The sequence below is a fragment of the Oncorhynchus clarkii genome, chromosome 2 (genome assembly GCF_045791955.1).
Source record: "Oncorhynchus clarkii lewisi isolate Uvic-CL-2024 chromosome 2, UVic_Ocla_1.0, whole genome shotgun sequence".
Lineage (NCBI taxonomy): Eukaryota > Metazoa > Chordata > Actinopteri > Salmoniformes > Salmonidae > Oncorhynchus > Oncorhynchus clarkii.
In genome coordinates, this window is record NC_092148.1 from 10,615,166 (window position 1) to 10,634,933 (window position 19,768).

A 19,768-nucleotide genomic window follows, 5' to 3' on the forward strand; every position below is an offset into this window, starting at 1 on the left:
GCTGTGACTGAGCAGGACAGAGCAGGACAGAGCAGGACAGAGGACCCGAGTTTATGTTTAATGTTTTTTACGTTTACATTTAGTCATTTAGCAGATGCTTTTATCCACAGCGACTTACGATTTGTGTTTTTTTGTATGACGTCTATGTGGACTTTTGTCTGTATTCTGTTTGTATATTGTCTATTGCTGGCAGCACCTTCTCACTAAGGCAAATTCCAGTTATGAGTAAATGTACTTGGCGAATAAAGGTGATTCTGATATTAAATGGAGTGGTGCTGACACCTACTGGGGGTTGTAATAAGTGCAATTTGCAGGAAACAGTTTGAACATGGATCCAGTCTGATCCATTGATTGGTGGATAGTATAGCAGCCTATAGCTCTATGGGTTGGTGAGCGTCCAGGCACTGCAGTAGGCTGTGCTGCTGTAACGTGATGTGCTGATCTGCTCCCACTGCCTCTTGTGTATCATGCTGTAAATAGTTCACTAACGTGCTCATTACAAGATACAGTTCTCATGTTTGTATTTTGTTGGATTCCCTCTGCAATATATGGGGCCTTTTTCCCCTACCGCCTTCTCTCACCTCTATCCAGCCAGCCATGCTTTGGGTGTTGAGTCTGGTTCCCCTCAAGGTTTCTTGTAGAAAGTAAATCCTTATAAAAAGTACTAGCTCTTTGCAGGCTTCATGCCCACTAGGCCGGGTTTGTGGCAAAATGATTTGTGGAAGGTTTTGTAGCATACATATTACATTTAATATATTTGTTTTATTTGAGATCTGATTAATCCAATCCTAAACTAAGGAATGCAATAGCAGTGGCTTGGAGGTACTGCTATTCTACATGTCCTATTCACCTGCCTAAATTAGTCCAATCGACCTGCCGCAGCAAAGGTATTCCACCTCGTCTGATGTTCTTTTTGGGGGGGACCGCACTCTGCAGTAAAACGGGCAGCGTCACTCCAAATGCGCCAGGTAAACTGTCGCAAACTAGTGATGTCATCATGCGCCCCCCTAACCCCCTTGTTTCTTTGTCGACATTGTCGCTAGCAAGCAGGAACTCGGACTGATACAAAGCTTCAATCTCAAACCCAGGTAAATTAATTACATTTTGAACTCTGTTTTTACCTTTCGTGCTAGTTCAATTGAGATCTATATTTGGTTTCGCGCTAACTGAATAGCTTTCAAATGCGACTATGGTTTGCACGCTTGTGCCGCAGTGATGCTCAATCAATGCTAACGTTAGCTAGCAAGCTATGTAGCTAGCTAGTCAATCCGGGCTATGCATAATTATCATTATTTTCACTGCATTTGACGTCGCGTTGCATGGTTGTTTACACTTGGGAGTTGATTGGGAAAGTGTGTCTGGAACAAATCGACAGTTGTGCATGTTATTTGCGATGCACAACTGCGGTTCTACGTTACCAAGCTTGTGAACCCGCTTGGAGCCTCCATCTGCGCAATATCTTGTTCGGAACATGCGTGCGCAGTCCAAATGACAACCATCCATTCAATGATGGCAGTTGAGTCGATCTCTGCTGGCAGGTTGCTGAGAGAAATTAAATATTTACCAGGGTATTCAATGTGTAGCGTCAGTTAAAACCAAGATAACTTAGCTAATTTCAGGTTATATTCATGGAGGACTTCAGTCGGGGGATAAACGCCTGTGTGAGTGCGACAGTAAGAAGGATTAGGGGTGATTTACTGAAAAACGACTGTAAAATGACCAATGGGATCCTATGTTCATACAGCGACAGACAGCGTTGGGGGTCGGAGGCGGGATGAAATTGCACACTGATAGTTGATCCTCCTCCTGTCCACCTAGCTAACTAGTTGTGCGGGGTTCACTTTGACTGGGGGGATTGAAATGGTGTGCATCAGAACCATCCATAGCAAAAATAAACATGGGAAGGTTATTCAGTGGCGTCCTTAATTCCACATTCAAGCTGATGGCAGCAGTGACTATTAGTTAAGTTTTATTTAAAAAATTCAACCGCGCCAGAGATGATTAACAGGGATGCTCTCGCGTGGCTGTGTTTGATTGACCAATGCATGCATGCGTATCCCTGCGTGATGGAATTGGGTTTGATGCTGCGTTCAGAACAACTGGGAACTCGGGGAAAAAACGAGCTCCGACTAGGAAAAAATAGCTTTGAACGGTCATCCAAGTCGGAAACACGGGCATTTTTCCAGAGCTCCGACGTCATGCTTTGACCTCGTTTTTTTTTTTTTTTTACCCCTGAGTTCCCAGTTGTCTTGAAAGCACCAAGATCTGGGTACAGTGGCCACTAGCTATATTCGTCAGCTGCTGCGTGCTCAATTAAACTGTTCTGGTTGTGTTTTTGTCACAACAATAGTTTGACGCAACAGCAGCTGTGAGACATGACAGCTAAGAGGTGATCTTGAATGATCATATTTTGTAACTTTTTTTTAGGGAGGGGGGTTGAATATTTTGGAGTTAGCCTTTGCATATATAGGCATAATTTCTGAAGGCTTTCTTGTCCAGATTGATATTTTCTAAAAATGTAATTGTAATTGCCTGTGTCTAGAGTGGATGCATTTTATAATAAATGTTGGCTTACTGGAAAATAAATAGAAATCAATCAATATACTGTATACTCTAACAAAAAATACATCCTGTTTGACATAACACTAGGGCACATTTTCATTCACATGACAAGGACCGATTATTTTAAAATTATTTGACATAATTATATTATTATAATATCCACATCTTGTGAGAGAAATACATTTGATGTACATCCAAGTATTCAAACAGCCTAGGCCTTGGTACCTTGAGCTTGCACCAGTTTTGGCTACATCCTTACTCTAGCTAGTGAAACCTATGATAGGAACTATTGCATCACGTGACTCACCCAGGCTGGCTACAGAGCGTGTCTAGAGAAAGGAAAACGAAACTATTCTGCCCTTCCGTGCTGTTTCTCGTGTTAAGAAACTGTAACTGCAGACTTTCTATGCGTTTTTAATAGGCCTATCCATCATTTCACATTGTAACGTCTGGTATAAGTATCTTGAATGGTAGAGGTACTAGATGTTTCTTTGAAATTGAGAAGCGCTCGTGCGGTATGTAAAAAAATAAATAAACGTTTTGGGGGGAATGGTAAAATACATAGAATTGAGAAATATAGCCAACTAGTTGAATTACTTTTGTATTTTGATAGAACGTAACTGTTTATCTCTAAACTGTTTGAAGTGTAGTCAACTTCTGACCCCGGCAGCGCGCCCGCAGACCTCAAGATCGCTGCCTTTCAAAAGTGACTGAAACCTACTCTCCTTTATGCCGCCTTTAGGCCAGGTGGTGAGGTAGTAAATCTGTGTTTTATCCCGCGAAATTTCAGGTACGTTCATTGAATTAGTTCATGTCTTTCTACTGTCATTGAGTCGTTTATGCAACCCACTAATTATGAACTTGATTTATAACACTTTGACCAGGGCGTATACCCCAATTCTGTAATTCAAATAGAAATGACTCATCAATAATCCAGGAACAGGAACATACCGAAAACGAGCCCAAACGATGTCTGTCTGGTCCATGGGCCAAAGACGTCCTGATATTTAATGCGCAGCTCTGTATATTCATATTGCCCATGGAAGCAGCAGAGGCAACTGAAGTTGAGCCATGCTGGGCTGTTATTTTGGCCTTCAGTTGCTGGCTTGCATTAAGGTCAGCCAGATCCCGCTTTGACCCGGGGGCGCCCGACCCAAAGCTGCTGCTGCTGTCCGTTAACATTGCCGTGAAATAACTCGATTCCACTCGTCGTTATATTATTATTCATATGGTGGCAATCGTTTCGGGAGCAGCATGCCTGGCGGGGCTGAAATCTGAGGAGCAAGGTTGAGTGTCTTCCTGTGGTCAGTGACAGATATCATTGAGTGCAGGGAAGAAGCTTTGTGGTACAGCATTTTCATTAAAAATACCCCCCATCATGTTCTATGCCCTAAACATTTATATGTAATTGGCATGAAATAACTAGTGCTTATTAAATATTTTAGCTGATAAAATAATCAGCAAATTGAATTCAATGTCAGGTTTGCTGTGCTAGAAGGTGCCCATAATATGAAAAGGTATTTGAAAATAGTCCGTGCTCAACCTACGTGAGTAGAGGTGCAACCTGTGTAGCCATCATGGGACTCTCATTAGCACCACCAGCTGAAGAGTTTTCTCTCCCACGCCCCATACGACCGTTCCCGTTGTGATTATTCTCAAGAAGGCCATTGAAGGCTGAAAAGTCAATCTTTTAAACCTGTCTAATAAAATTACTTATTTTTAATGGTGAACGAGCGTTATTCCTTTTCCTGTCCAATGTGTGTTCTATGGCCAACCTTTTATCAGGTTCATCTATTACTTATTTGCTTAGTGTTTAGTCTGTCAAAAGTTAGTGGAGCAACTCCTGTCCTTCACTGACCACATTGAATCTTTTCTTTCCTTCTGCCTCACTCTTCCTATGTGAAGCTGCAAATCATCCATTAAACCAGAAATAAAACAGTGAAGTCACAACCATGAATTATACATTTCTGACCTTTTATACATGGATCTCGTTGCGGCCAATTGGGTCCAACAGCATGTGACACTGGGGCTGTATTGGAGACAGGATGGAGTACAGTGAGACTGTGTGTAAAATATATATATGTTATAAGCCTTTGATCTACACTGTGTTTCTCCTGCCCTTTTTCCATTTCCATCAGGATTTTCCACCAGTCTTATGTCCCTAGTTTCTTCTTCATATTGCTTTATAGTTGGCTCTTTATTTTTAATTTCATGGCTCTTTTCCTCACCCACTCAGTCACTTTTGCTTTCGCTCACACCCATCTCGTTCTCTCTCTCAGGTGCTGACTGCCACTTTGCGATCATCGCCCACCCGGCTGTTCTGCCTGACTGTGTTGTTGCATCAGTATCCAACACAGAGACACATCCTCCTATCTGCTGCGTAACAGGCGGCCCTGGTCCCCCCTCAACCTGCCCCCTGCGCTATGAGCAGAGGACGAGGAGGGCCCCCCATAGAGCATTACCACCGACCCCCTCTCCCCCAACTGCAGGCTAAGCAACAATACTACAGAGCTGGACCCCTGGGATTTCACCCCAGAGCCTCCCCGCAACAGGCCCCACACCCAAACGTCCATTCATACCTGGGCCTAGTTCCCCCTCTAGTACCACCCAGTGCCCACTCTCAGACTCTCTACCCCTCTGTCCCTCCCCCACCCGGTCACAGCCCAGGCCTGAGTCAGCAGAGCTCTTGTCCCAGTGGTCCTAACTCCTTCAGGCAGCAGCAGGTCCACTTCCTGAGGGGACAGAACACTGAGGCTCCTCAGTTTAGGGTGAGCCCCAGAGGAGGGGCGCAGAGCTTGGTTCGAGGGAGACCGAACGGACTCTACAACGAATCGAACCAGGCCCAGGCAGGGTACAGCAGATACTCCCAAAACAGCTCTAGGGGGAGAGGGGGATACAGCAGTGAGCGAGGCAGAGGGAACGGTAGGGACTTCGGGTACCCGCCCCCTAGAGGACCAACCGGCCCTAGATTCTGGAACCAGAAGCAGACTTCAACACAAAAGCAAGTCTTCAACAGACAGTGGAGCCTTCATGCAGACTGTGCTGACGGGCCATCTTTCTCAGAAGGCTTTCAGAGTTTATCCTTAGACAGAGAGAGGTCCTACAGAGGAAGAGTTGACCGAGGCGACAGCTTTGACAAAGCTTCTGTTGGTGGTAGTAGTAATAATTCAAAGAACAAGAGTGTCCCTACATTTCAGCCACCCGACATCCGAGAGCAAGTTTTGCAAGCCTTGGCAGATTTGAGCCCCGGTGAGAAGCTACAAGCAAAGTGTTTGGCGAAAACGCTGCGGTTGCCCAAAAAGTTTATCAACCAGGCCCTTTACGGTCTCGAGCGTGATAAGAAAGCTTCAAAACACGGTGAAAGTCCTCCAGAGTGGACTGTCTACGTAGAACCACAGGAAGAACCGGAAAGTAGAGATTCTGATCCGGAAAGCCCACGTTCCCAACCGAGGGAACATTCTGTGGAGTCACAGGAAAGGCCTTCAGAAGAAGATTGCTCTCACTTCCTGTCTGTGAAGGAGGAGGACGTTGTCATCGAGGCTGAGATCCAGCAAATTGAAGCGCAGGGTCCTGAGGGCGACAAAGAAGAAGATTACTACGTAGAATCGGATTCACACTCCTCTTCCTCAGAACCATCTGAGTCACATCGGCAACATTCCCAGTCCCAAACCCAACAACCCAGTATCAACAGCAGCAGTAACGAAGAGCTTGACCTAGACCTTGACGAGAGCGACATGGCGGACTGCGGCAGTAATCAGAAGGAGTTGATCCTGCAGTATCTGCTGGAGGCAGGGGAGGCCACGGCCCTGGTGATCTCCAAGAACTTGGGCCTGAGGGGCGCCAAGCAGGTCAACCCCACTCTGTACGCCATGGAGAAGCAGGGCGACGTGAGCCGCAACGCAGAGGTGACCCCTCACATCTGGGAGCTATCTGTCCATCGCAGGGAGAGGATGGAGAGGAGCCTCAAGGCCGAGCGCAGCGCCCCTGCAAAGGTCGAAGGAATGGGGTCCGGATTCCAGGCGGTGCCACCCGGATTGGAGTGTCTAGAGGCCAACGCTGAGGCGGTAGGTGGACACTCACACAGCGAGCGAGGGGTGGTGGGAGTTCAGTTGGGGGAATTCATTGACGTCTTCCTGAATTTGGGAGACCCCCTCCCTCACTTGGAGCCCGTCTCCTACGAAGGGGAGGAGGAGTTCGGCAGTTACCCTAGTAACATAATGTTGGTTGGAACATTGAGGGGTGAACATAGCTCTGTAGATTCCGAGCTGAGAATGTCAGGTCTGGAGCCCTTCAAAACCGCCTGACACCGATCCCACTGACCCACCCCAACCTTCACTTCTTTCTTTCCTCACCTACTTCCTCCTCTTCATCCCTCTATCAGGAGGACGAGTCAAACGGAGGGCAGTGGGCGACCGACGATATCCCCGAATTTCTCAACGCCATCAGCCGGGATGGAGGGGGGACAGTAGCAGTCTCCCTGGCAGCGCCCCCACCTCAGAACCTCCGTGCCAAACTCCAGGAGGTGAGGGCCAAGAACCCCGTCAGCGGCCTGATGGAGTTTGCCCAGTACCAGGGACACAATTGCGAGTTCCTGCTCCTCGACCAATCAGGGCCCTCACATGACCCCAGGTCAGTGATGTCATAATGTTCCCAACCAATCATGGTTGGCCGTTGCTGGTATGTCTAAGAGGAAACCAGCTGATTGATTTAGCAAATACATTAAAAAAAATTGCAAGAGAAAGTGTGACGAAGAAATAAATAAAAAAAGTGTTGTCCCTGCTCTCACTCCCTACCTCTCACTCCCTTGTATTTTTCTCCCTCTCAGATTCCGTATGCAGGTCATGCTGGACGGCAGGTTGTTTCCTGTTGCTGAGGCATCTAATAAAAAGGTGGCTAAGAAAGATGCTGCCGCAGCAACCCTGAGGATTCTGCTGCGTGAGATAGAGGGGGGAGGGGCTGAGGAGGGGCTCACTGCAGGGGTGGACCAGGCCATGGACCCCACCTCTGACGTCCCTGTAAGTCTGAAGTGTGTTCGTTAGTAATAATCAATGTGCTCTGTTGTGGTTGATTGTGTTGTAAAGGCCAAAGATTTGTCTCTTTTGTTCAATCCTTTTCCAACTCTCTGCTCTCTCCCTCCCTCGCTGTCTCGCTCTCCCTCTCTGTCAGGAGGTGGTGGAGGGTCCGCCCCAGGCCCTGTCCCGTTCCCTGCCGGGGGGTAAGAACCCCGTGTCCATGCTGATGGAGTACAGTCAGCGCACTGGAAACCCCATCGAGTTCATCAACACTGGACAGGAGGGCCCACCTCACGACCCACGGTATCCATCTGTCTACATCCTCATCAGGGATGGGGTCAATTCCAAATGAAGTCAGTCAATTTAGGAAATAAACTGACATTCCAATTCAATAATTGAAAAAATAGCATCTATTTTCAATGATTTCTCTATAAACTGAAAAGGAGAAGCTGTTTATTTGAAGTTTTCCATTTTTGAATTTAAATTCAAATCACTTCCTGAATTGAGTGACTTCAATTAGAATTGAGCCCAACCCTGCTTCTCATTTTTCTCTCCCTGGTTCTCTCTTCTATACATAAATGAATCATTAGGAAAGGTGGGCCTGCCCTCACCTCTCTTTCTCTCTCTCCCACTGGAGCAGTTACTTGTGTCCTGTATGACTTTCATACTGCAGCAGTCTGCTGACTGGATGATACAACAGCACCTCTGTGTCTCTGCATATAACCTTCCCCTAGGCACCTACTGTACTGTCCCGCAGTAATCTGATACTGGGAAGTGTGACCATCTTTGTCCCTCTCTTCCCCTCCTCTTCCTGAGTGCTGTAGTCTCTATGAAGGAGATTCACAGCTCTACTCTGATGCCCCCATGTGGTTAGAGAGGAATGTCCTCTTACCTCTCTCACCAATGTATGTTTAGGATGTATAAGTTAGTCTCTGCTCCCTCCTCAGGTTCATGTTCAGGGTGAAGATCGGGGAAAGCCTGTGTGCTGAGAGCTCAGCCCCCAGTAAGAAGGCTGCCAGGCAGCTGGCTGCAGAGGAGGCAGTCAAGGAGTTAATGGCCGACGGGAGACTGCAGCTCAACAAGGTGAGTAAAGGACCCAAACATGGGACTGAAAGATGTTTCAACTAAATGGATGGTTCCCTGAAATAAACACTACCCCATCTATTTAGGATTTAGGCTTGCCAAGCTAGCTAGCTAGCTGTTTAGCTATGGACTGACAGAATGTCATAAGACCCCGGCATGTGGACTTCTCTCATTGTGCCTCCAGGCCGTAATTCTAAGAAAAGATCCTCCGAACACTAAGATCACTCTTCCCTCTCTTCCCACCTCCTCTCCTCCGTCTTTTCACTGCCTTATCTCTCTTCTCCTCCCTCGCTCTCCATTTACCCCGTCCTCTCCAGCCCCAGTTTCCCCTGTGTCTGTCTGGTGATGAAGGGGGCTTCATGCCCGCTTGCCCCTCCCTGCCCCCGCTGACAGAGGAGGAGCTGCGTTCTGCCCACGAGGCGGGGGTTGGTGACCTCATCAGCCACCTAAACAACAACGCCGTTTCAGGTCTGCTGGAGTACGCCCGGGCCAGGGGCTTTGCTGCAGAGATACGACTGGTCGGGCAGTCAGGACCACCGCACGAGCCCAAGTCAGTACACACACGAACATACACACTCTTAATTCAGAGTCCACAGCTGCAGAGCTGCGGTAGTCTGGCGGTCCATTGTGACATATAAAACACTATGAAAGTCAACGGTTCAATATTGTAAAACGCGGCTGTGCAAACATGGATGCTTAACTCTCCCCTCTCTCAGGTTTACCTACCAGGCTAAACTAGGGGGTCGCTGGTTCCCTCCTGTCTGTGCTTCCAATAAGAAGCAAGGGAAACAGGAAGCAGCTGATGCAGCTCTGAGGGTTCTGATTGGAGAGGCAGAGAAGGCTGCCCGCACCGGGGAACTAACCCCTGCAGAGGTCAATTTACCCCTCTTACTATACTACTTTTTAAAACTCTGGGTCAGGACCCACACTGGGCTTTGGGTGTGTTAGAGGTGGGTCGGGAGTGAGGAGACTGCACCTAGAATCACACACTATTTTCTCTTCATTTGGGTTTTGGGTCACAGGAGGACAGTGATTTTCTCATTGGGTCTGGAGCTGAAAAAGTTGAAGAATGCCTGCTATACTATGAATACACTGTTAATACTATGATTCTGCTATAACCTACTTCTGTGACTGGTGGGCCGTTCATAACCTGTTATTGTTTCTGTCTCTAGCTGCCACTGAGTGGTGGGACAATCCATGACCAGATCGCCATGTTGAGTCACCAGCGCTTCAACGCCCTCACCACACGCATACAGCACAGTCTTCTGGGAAGGAAGATCCTCGCTACCATCGTCATGAAGAGGGGGGAAGGGCTGGGGACCGTGGTCAGTCTGGGAACAGGTACCTGCCGTGTGTGTGTACGCGAGAGAAAATAATGACAAGCCTTTTGGAATGATTTTTGTCTCCACCTTTTGAGATAATATACATTTATTTTTGTTTGTTTTTCTCCTCAGGAAATCGCTGTGTTAAAGGGGAGGAGCTGAGTCTTAAAGGGGACACCGTTAATGACTGCCACGCAGAAATCATCTCCAGGAGAGGGTTTATCAGGTAGGAAGTTACTGCTGCTCATTTGTCTTCCATTCTGTCCTTTTATATAACCAGTCTTTTCCTCCTTTGCTCTTCGTTTTGATTCCTTTATAGCTACTCTCCCTGCCTTTCTGAAACCTCTTTCTCCCTCTACAGGGTGTCATATGTCAGCTGGGAAGTCATTACAGACTATGATGTGTGTTAATGTGACTGTGGAGTCCATCTGGTTAGTGTAGAGTGTATTAACGCCACTTACCAGATCCTCTGTTTCTCCACCAGTCTCCCTTTATTTGTGTGTTGGATCCTGAACACTTTCACTGATCTGAATCACTCCAATATGGATTTTACCTCCCCCCTCCAGGTTTCTATATGCTGAGTTGCTGAAGCACTGTGAAGGATCAGAGGACAGCATATTTGAGCCAGCTGAGGAGAACAAGCTCCGGATCAAACCTGACACCACCTTCCACCTCTATATCAGGTGGGCCTACGGAGGATGTCTCTTCCTCGCTTTTTGACCCCCCCCACTCCCCCCATGGCTCATTCTTTTCCACCTACTGTCTTCTCTCCCCTTTCTTTCTGTGCCCTGGAACTCAACTGGGCCACCAACCCACCCCCACACACATGTTGTTCTAGGAGTTTGAGAAGCCAGCGTTTTTTCTGCATAGAAAAGTCTTGGGCGGGCCCCTTAAGTGTTTTCGGGCCACGTATGTCAAAACAGTAAAATAAAAAATGTCATGTTTAGATAATGATTTCCGGGGTGGAAAAACATTGTCAGTCTAAACTGAAGAGTAAAACCAGATATAAAGTATGTAGAAAAGATAATGGCGCTATATATTCTATAATAAGATCCTCTTTGAGAACTAACAATGACCCAAATAAAAGCGAGACATTCAGGGAGAATAAAAAAATTCCCCAAATGATGCACTCGGGAGTATTTTTGTCATGGCATGGGGCCCCATTGATGTTATAAAGTTTGAGTCCCTCAGTTCAAATAAGCCATGAAAAAATGTGTAGAATTGCAAATTGTGTCACTGGCCAACAGGGGGGCCTCTAAAATTTAGTTGGCGACCCCGCCATTGGCCACGCCCACCACCTAAGCCTCATTTTGATCCAGAAAAAACCCTGGAAGATCCTTCTAGTTAATGACCTGCTCCTATCCACATGTATATCTACCTCTCCCCCTCTACCCCTCTCTCGCTCTACCTACCCCTCTCTCGCTCTACCTACCCCTCTCTCGCTCTACCTACCCCTCTCTCGCTCTACCTACCCCTCTCTCGCTCTACCTACCCCTCTCTCGCTCTACCTACCCCTCTCTCGCTCTACCTACCCCTCTCTCGCTCTACCTCTCCCGCTCTACCTCTACCTCTCCCGCTCTACCTCTCGCTCCCGCGCTCTACCTCTCTCGTGCTCTACCTCTCTCGCTCTACCTCTCTCGTGCTCTACCTCTCTACCTCTCTCGTGCTCTACCTCTCTCGTGCTCTACCGCTCTACCTCTCTCGTGCTCTACCGCTCTACCTCTCTCGTGCTCTACCGCTCTACCTCTCTACCTCTCTCGTGCTCTACCGCTCTACCTCTCTCGTGCTCTACCTCTCTCGTTCTCTACCGCTCTACCTCTCTTGCGCTCTACCTCTCTTGCGCTCTACCTCTCTCGCGCTCTACCTCTCTCGCGCTCTACCTCTCTCGCGCTCTACCTGTCTCGCGCTCTACCTGTCTCGCGCTCTACCTGTCTCGCGCTCTACCTCTCGCGCTCTACCTCTCGCGCTCTACCTCTCGCGCTCTACCTCTCGCGCTCTACCGCTCTACCTCTCGCGCTCTACCTCTCGCGCTCTACCGCTCTACCTCTCGCGCTCTACCGCTCTACCTCTCGCGCTCTACCGCTCTACCTCTCGCGCTCTACCGCTCTACCTCTCGCGCTCTACCGCTCTACCTCTCGCGCTCTACCGCTCTACCTCTCGCGCTCTACCGCTCTACCTCTCGCGCTCTACCTCTCGCGCTCTACCGCTCTACCTCTCGCGCTCTACCGCTCTACCTCTCGCGCTCTACCTCTCGCGCTCTACCGCTCTACCTCTCGCGCTCTACCGCTCTACCTCTCGCGCTCTACCGCTCTACCTCTCGCGCTCTACCGCTCTACCTCTACCGCTCTACCTCTCGCGCTCTACCGCTCTACCTCTCGCGCTCTACCGCTCTACCTCTCGCGCTCTACCGCTCTACCTCTCGCGCTCCCACGCTCTACCTCTCGCGCTCCCACGCTCTACCTCTCTTGCGCTCTACCTCTCTTGCGCTCTACCTCTCTTGCGCTCTACCTCTTCCCCTCTCGCGCTCTACCTCTTCCCCTCTCGCGCTCTACCTCTTCCCCTCTCGCGCTCTACCTCTTCCCCTCTCGCGCTCTACCTTATCCCCTCTCGCGCTCTACCTCTTCCCCTCTCGCGCTCTACCTCTTCCCCCTCTCGCGCTCTACCTCTTCCCCCTACCTCTTCCCCCTCTCGCGCTCTACCTCTTCCCCCTCTCGCGCTCTACCTCTTCCCCCTCTCGCGCTCTACCTCTTCCCCCTCTCGCGCTCTACCTCTTCCCCCTCTCGCGCTCTACCTCTTCCCCCTCTCGCGCTCTACCTCTTCCCCCTCTCGCGCTCTACCTCTTCCCCCTCTCGCGCTCTACCTCTTCCCCCTCTCGCGCTCTACCTCTTCCCCCTCTCGCGCTCTACCTCTTCCCCCTCTCGCGCTCTACCTCTTCCCCCTCTCGCGCTCTACCTCTCCCCCAGTACTGCTCCGTGCGGAGACGGGGCGTTGTTTGATAAGTCGTGCAGTGAGGACGCGGGGGACGGCCAGGGCCACCAGCCCCTGTTTGAGAACGCCAAGCAGGGCAAGCTGCGCACCAAGGTGGAGAATGGTGAGTTACAGCCAGATGCCATCTGCAGCACCGTTCCATGAGGACCCCCTCTGTTACTGAGGACAAGCACATAGAGCCACCATGTTGCTTAACTCCCCTCTCTGCAGGCCAAACAGAGCATGACTACACATCCACACCTCATTTGCTGCTGCTGCCACAAACACACCTGGTAGAAAGGACAAATATCCCAACGGATTTGAATGTTCCAGTCTAGAGCATGGACTGTGTGATTCTAGTGTACAACCATCACTTTGACCACTGGCTCTCTCATACTGCATGGCTTTGTCGTTGGAGTCAAAAGTATGCCTCAATGGTGTCTGTGCCATGTGTAGGTGAGGGCACCATCCCGGTAGAGTCATCGACCATCGTGCCCACCTGGGACGGCATCCAGCACGGCGAGCGTCTGAGGACCATGAGCTGTAGCGACAAGATCCTTCGCTGGAACGTCCTGGGTCTGCAGGGAGCCCTGCTCTCCCACTTCCTCCATCCTATCTACCTGGCTTCAATCACCCTGGGTGAGGAGGGAACGATAGTACATAGAGGGAGAGATGAGGGAGGGAGGGGACAGTAAACATTTGAGGGAGGTTTGATTTGAAAAAGAGTGAGGGAGGATAGATTGAGTGTGGGAGTAAAGGGAGGGGGGGGGTCAACGGTCACCGCTGGCTTCAGTCATGTTTAACAAACTCCACTCATAAGTAGACCACATCTCAATCCCAAACTACATTGTCCTTATACTGTAGGAGTCATGACCAGCTAACTATCCACCTAGACAGTCCCTGTCCTTATACTGTAGGAATCATGACTAGCTAACTAGCCACCCAGACAGTCCCTGTCCTTATACTGTAGGAGTCATGACCAGCTAACTATCCACCCAGACAGTCCCTGTCCTTATACTGTAGGAATCATGACCAGCTAACTATCCCCCCAGACAGTCCCTGTCCTTATACTGTAGGAGTCATGACCAGCTAACTATCCCCATAGACAGTCCCTGTCCTTATACTGTAGGAGTCATGACCAGCTAACTATCCCCCCAGACAGTCCCTGTCCTTATACTGTAGGAATCATGACCTGCTAACTATCCCCCCAGACAGTCCCTCTCCTTATACTGTAGGAGTCATGACCAGCTAACTATCCACCCAGACAGTCCCTGTCCTTATACTGTAGGAGTCATGACCAGCTAACTATCCACCCAGACAGTCCCTGTCCTTATACTGTAGGAGTCATGACCAGCTAACTATCCACCCAGACAGTCCCTGTCCTTATACTGTAGGAATCATGACCAGCTAACTATCCACCCAGACAGTCCCTGTCCTTATACTGTAGGAATCATGACTAGCTAACTAGCCACCCAGACAGTCCCTGTCCTTATACTGTAGGAGTCATGACCAGCTAACTATCCCCCCAGACAGTCCCTGTCCTTATACTGTAGGAATCATGACCAGCTAACTATCCACCCAGACAGTCCCTGTCCTTATACTGTAGGAATCATGACTAGCTAACTAGCCACCCAGACAGTCCCTGTCCTTATACTGTAGGAGTCATGACCAGCTAACTATCCACCCAGACAGTCCCTGTCCTTATACTGTAGGAATCATGACCAGCTAAGGACAGGGACTGTTTGGGTGGATAGTTAGCTGGTCATGACTCCTACAGTATAAGGACAGGGACTGTCTGGGTGGATAGTTAGCTGGTCATGACTCCTACAGTGTAAGGACAGGGACTGTCTGGGGGGATAGTTATACTGTAGGAATCATGACCAGCTAACTATCCACCTAGACAGTCCCTGTCCTTATACTGTAGGAGTCATGACCAGCTAACTATCCACCCAGACAGTCCCTGTCCTTATACTGTAGGAATCATGACCTGCTAACTATCCCCCCAGACAGTCCCTGTCCTTATACTGTAGGAGTCATGACCAGCTAACTATCCACCCAGACAGTCCCTGTCCTTATACTGTAGGAGTCATGACCAGCTAACTATCCACCCAGACAGTCCCTGTCCTTATACTGTAGGAGTCATGACCAGCTAACTATCCACCCAGACAGTCCCTGTCCTTATACTGTAGGAATCATGACCTGCTAACTATCCCCCCAGACAGTCCCTGTCCTTATACTGTAGGAGTCATGACCAGCTAACTATCCACCCAGACAGTCCCTGTCCTTATACTGTAGGAGTCATGACCAGCTAACTATCCACCTAAACAGTCCCTGTCCTTAGCTGGTCATGATTCCTACAGTATAAGGACAGGGACTGTCTGGGGGGGATAGTTAGCTGGTCATGATTCCTACAGTATAACTATCCCCCCAGACAGTCCCTGTCCTTACACTGTAGGAGTCATGACCAGCTAACTAGCCACCCAGACAGTCCTTGTCCTTATACTGTAGGAGTCATGACCAGCTAACTAGCCACCCAGACACTCCCTCCAGCCAACTAGCCACCCAGACAGTCCCTGTCCTTATACTGTAGGAATCATGACCAGCTAACTATCCCCCCAGACTGTCCCTGACTGACCCCCTCAGACATCCATCTCTTTACTAACCTCTCCTTGTCAGAGTACTCTATGATGTGATCAGCCTTGTTAACACGGAAATACACTGACTCACACACTCTTCTGTCATTCTCTTTCTCTCCCTCTTTCTTTACATGTCAATCTGTCGCACCCCTTCCTCTCTCTTCTGTTTTGTTTTCCCTGTCCTTGTCTCTTATATTTGTCCCTCCAGGCTACCTGTACAGCCATGGCCACCTGACACGTGCTGTCTGCTGCCGATTGGCCAGAGACGGCGAAGCCTTCTCCAAGAGTCTACCTGCTCCCTACACACTCAACCACCCCGAGGTACACCTACAGAAACACACTCAACCACCCCGAGGTACACATACAGAAACACACTCAACCACCCCGAGGTACACGTACAGAAACACACTCAACCACCCCGAGGTACACGTACAGAAACACACTCAACCACCCCGAGGTACACGTACAGAAACACACTCAACCACCCCGAGGTACACGTACAGAAACACACTCAACCACCCCGAGGTACACGTACAGAAACACACTCAACCACCCCGAGGTACACATACAGAAACACACTCAACCACCCCGAGGTACACGTACAGAAACACACTCAACCACCCCGAGGTACACGTACAGAAACACACTCAACCACCCCGAGGTACACGTACAGAAACACACTCAACCACCCCGAGGTACACGTACAGAAACGCACTCAACCACCCCGAGGTACACGTACAGAAACACACTCAACCACCCCGAGGTACACGTACAGAAACACACTCAACCACCCCGAGGTACACGTACAGAAACACACTCAACCACCCCGAGGTACACGTACAGAAACACACTCAACCACCCCGAGGTACACGTACAGTACACATACTGAAACACTCAACCACCCCGAGGTACACGTACAGAAACACTCAACCACCCCGAGGTACACGTACAGTACACATACAGAAACACTCAACCACCCCGAGGTACACATACAGTACACATACAGAAACACTCAACCACCCCGAGGTACACGTACAGAAACACTCAACCACCCCGAGGTACACGTACAGAAACACTCAACCACCCCGAGGTACACGTACAGTAGACACACAGAAACACACTCAACCACCCCGAGGTACACATACAGAAACGCACTCAACCACCCCGAGGTACACATACAGTACACATACAGAAACGCACTCAACCACCCCGAGGTACACATACAGTACACATACAGAAACACACTCAACCACCCCGAGGTACACATACAGAAACACACTCAACCACCCTGAGGCGCACATAGACACACACTCAACCACCCTGAGTCGCACATAGACACACACTCAACCACCCTGAGGTACACATAGACACACACTCAACCACCCTGAGGTACACATAGACACACACTCAACCACCCTGAGGTACACATAGACACACACTCAACCACCCTGAGGCACACATAGACACACACTCAACCACCCTGAGGTACACATAGACACACACTCAACCACCCTGAGGTACACATAGACACACACTCAACCACCCTGAGGCACACATAGACACACACTCAACCACCCTGAGGTACACAGACACACACTCAACCACCCTGAGGTACACAGACACACACTCAACCACCCTGAGGTACACAGACACACACTCAACCACCCTGAGGTACACATAGACACACACTCAACCACCCTGAGGTACACATAGACACACACTCAACCACCCTGAGGTACACATAGACACACACTCAACCACCCCGAGGTACACATAGACACACACTCAACCACCCTGAGGTACACACACACAGTACACAAACAGCCGCTCCAAGCTTCCAGCATAGCCATTAACGCAGACACAAACATTGCTTTCCGCTCTGTTTAAAATGGTTGATTCATCTGAAAGGACTTATTTAGTCTAAATCAAATGTTATTGGTCTCATACACATATTTAGCAGCTGTTATTGCGGGTATAGAGAAATGCCTGTAATTGAAGACACTCTTCCTCTCCCTTTTACTCTTCTCCATCACTCTATCTATGTGTCCCTTCAGGTGGGCAGGGTGAGTGTGTATGACTCGACGCGTCACACAGGGAAGACCAAGGAGTCCAGCGTGAACTGGAGCCAGCCAGACCACATCACTGTGGAGGTGCTGGATGGGACCAAGGGCAAACTGGACGGGTACGCACCCCGCACCACAACTAGAACCAGACCCTCAGACCTCATCCACCCTCATCCAGATAGCAGCACCAGGTGGTTAACCTGGGCTACACAGGGCCCCATTTCAGTAGAATAGCAATCACTATTTATACTCCATATCGAGTAGTGGCATTTAATTCATATGAAAAACATGTTGAAAATGTTTCAATCCCAGCGCAGTAGCTTCTGTGTATTCCTAAACCCTGTTTGTCTTCCCTCTAGCCCCAAACTGGACGTGTCGCGGGTCTCCAAGTCCAACATCTTCCGTCAATTCCGGTCGTTATGCCAACAGTGCGGGCGCCAGGACCTGCTGGCTCTCCCGTCTTACGCCCAAGCCAAGATGGCCGCCATGTCCTTCCAGGTCGCCAAGCAGCAGTTCTTTGATGCGCTCGGTAGCCATGGTTACGGAGCCTGGATTGGCAAGCCATTGGAGGAGAAGAGCTTTGACGAAGCAGCAGCCTCGGATGGCCAAGGGGCAGGAAGTGTTGCTAATAGCAACCAGGGATACAACAACAACAATAGCTATGGAAGCACAACCACTGACTATAACAGCAGCCAGTGGGGTAGTAGTGCGTACACACAGGCCATGTAGAAAGGAGGGAGAAGGGAGGGTTGGCTAGAAGGACATGAGCCTGGAGGACAGGGGGGGGAAGGGAGGAAAGAGGAGCTAGCAGCGAGTACTGGATCTTCTTGAAAGAAGGGGTAGAGGTCAGACAGATTGGAAAGGACAGAGATACTGAGATGGAGGGAGGGAAGGGGATAACAGGCCAGCCCAAGGGGTGAGGGTCAGACAGCAGCAAGAGAGATGGAGAGAGAAGGGGTTGCTACTGCTACACAAGAGCAACAGAATATAGAAAGAGGGGAGAATAGGGGGATAGTAAGCATGATGACTGTGATGTGGTGACATTCAGAGCTGCATAGCATGCACTACTGCTCCACTGTAACAGTAGCCCCAGGACACTCTATCCTCACATTTACATACAGGACAAACCCTCCCTGTCTCTCTAGTTCAGACACCCTACACCTGACCCTGTCCTACTCGCCAGCCAGCCATTCAATCACGCATGACTAGTTTAATCTGTACTTATCAGCCTGAGCATGGATAGTAGTGATCACACTTTATATATATATATATAAACCAGCCTTGTAACGTTTAGCTACTCCCCGACCTAGTAACCCACCCCTTTACACTGTTGTTAATGCTATGGCTACGTCTACAGGTCACAGCCTGGTCCATCCCATAACTCTCGACTGTAACATAGATTTGATGATGACTAACTAGCCTAGATCATAATTATTCTGTTATTGTTGTGTCCTATGTGGTGTGTATCGCTATTGTTCTTGAGGTTTTTGGTGTTGCCACTCGAGGGCCACGTCAGAAAGGACAACGGTGACGTTGAGAACTGCCGAGAACAAGTAAATCAGCTACTTGTTCTCATTTTAGGATTCATGTTAGGGGGGGGTCAAAGTTCAGGTTAGGATAAGTGATTACTCGTAGTTGTGATAAAAAAAAGAGAAGAAAGGCTTTGCACTCTTGTCCTTCCTAGCGTGGCCAGAATGTGGCCGGCTCGTTTTATGTGGACAGGGAGAAAGACTGGTTTGTTTTTACGTTTTAGTTCAGTCTGATCAAATACATTCAAGGGTGAAGCAATATATACATCATGTACATACAAATACATAAATACACAGATGTATATGCAATAACAATGTTTGTGTAGGGTATGTATATATCTCTGTGTGTGTATGTATATGTATATATTATGTATATATTTTGTAAGTCATGCCTAAAATTGATTTTCTATTGACTATTTTTTTGAAACGTTTTATCAAGTGGATGACAGAAAGCATTTTGTTTTATTATGTATGGAAATTCTGTCAAGTTTTAAGTGATTATAAAGACCGGCTTTGTAAAAGCTGAAATGTGTGTTTGTCTTTTTTTAAATGTATACTAAAGCCCTCCTAACCGTGAATATAGACTGTTAGCCA

The 19,768-nt window shown here is 48.9% G+C and overlaps 2 protein-coding genes across 3 annotated transcripts in view; one reads left to right on the forward strand and one right to left on the reverse strand.

The window, feature by feature from the left end:
* The window catches only part of LOC139421213 (uncharacterized), a 1,124,809-nt gene that overhangs the window by 164,245 nt on the left and 940,796 nt on the right, over window positions 1–19,768 (reverse strand). The window lies entirely within an intron of this gene.
* LOC139420983 (double-stranded RNA-specific adenosine deaminase-like) lies at window positions 986–19,702 on the forward strand. 2 transcript variants are annotated; one of them, XM_071171435.1, is made up of 16 exons: window positions 986–1,088; window positions 4,842–6,626; window positions 6,944–7,191; window positions 7,388–7,577; window positions 7,729–7,877; window positions 8,522–8,657; window positions 8,975–9,207; window positions 9,374–9,530; window positions 9,830–9,998; window positions 10,112–10,205; window positions 10,546–10,662; window positions 12,943–13,070; window positions 13,403–13,585; window positions 15,791–15,903; window positions 17,637–17,836; window positions 18,005–19,702. In XM_071171435.1, exons 2-16 carry the CDS (start codon window positions 4,986–4,988, stop codon window positions 18,372–18,374), a joined length of 4,128 nt encoding a protein of 1,375 aa, XP_071027536.1. In that variant the 5' UTR covers window positions 986–1,088; window positions 4,842–4,985; the 3' UTR covers window positions 18,375–19,702. The 2 variants fall into 2 exon arrangements, with proteins under 2 accessions (XP_071027536.1, XP_071027546.1); XM_071171445.1 differs by having other exon boundaries at window positions 17,637–17,764.

Bases quoted from the DNA above. Each gene is read 5' to 3' on its own strand.
- LOC139420983 (XM_071171435.1), top strand. From the start codon at position 4,986: ATGAGCAGAGGACGAGGAGGGCCCCCCATAGAGCATTACCACCGACCC. The intron at 7,578-7,728 runs GTAAGTCTGAAG...CCTCTCTGTCAG, and splicing joins ACCCCACCTCTGACGTCCCT to GAGGTGGTGGAGGGTCCGCC. The intron at 9,999-10,111 runs GTACCTGCCGTG...TTTTCTCCTCAG, and splicing joins CGTGGTCAGTCTGGGAACAG to GAAATCGCTGTGTTAAAGGG.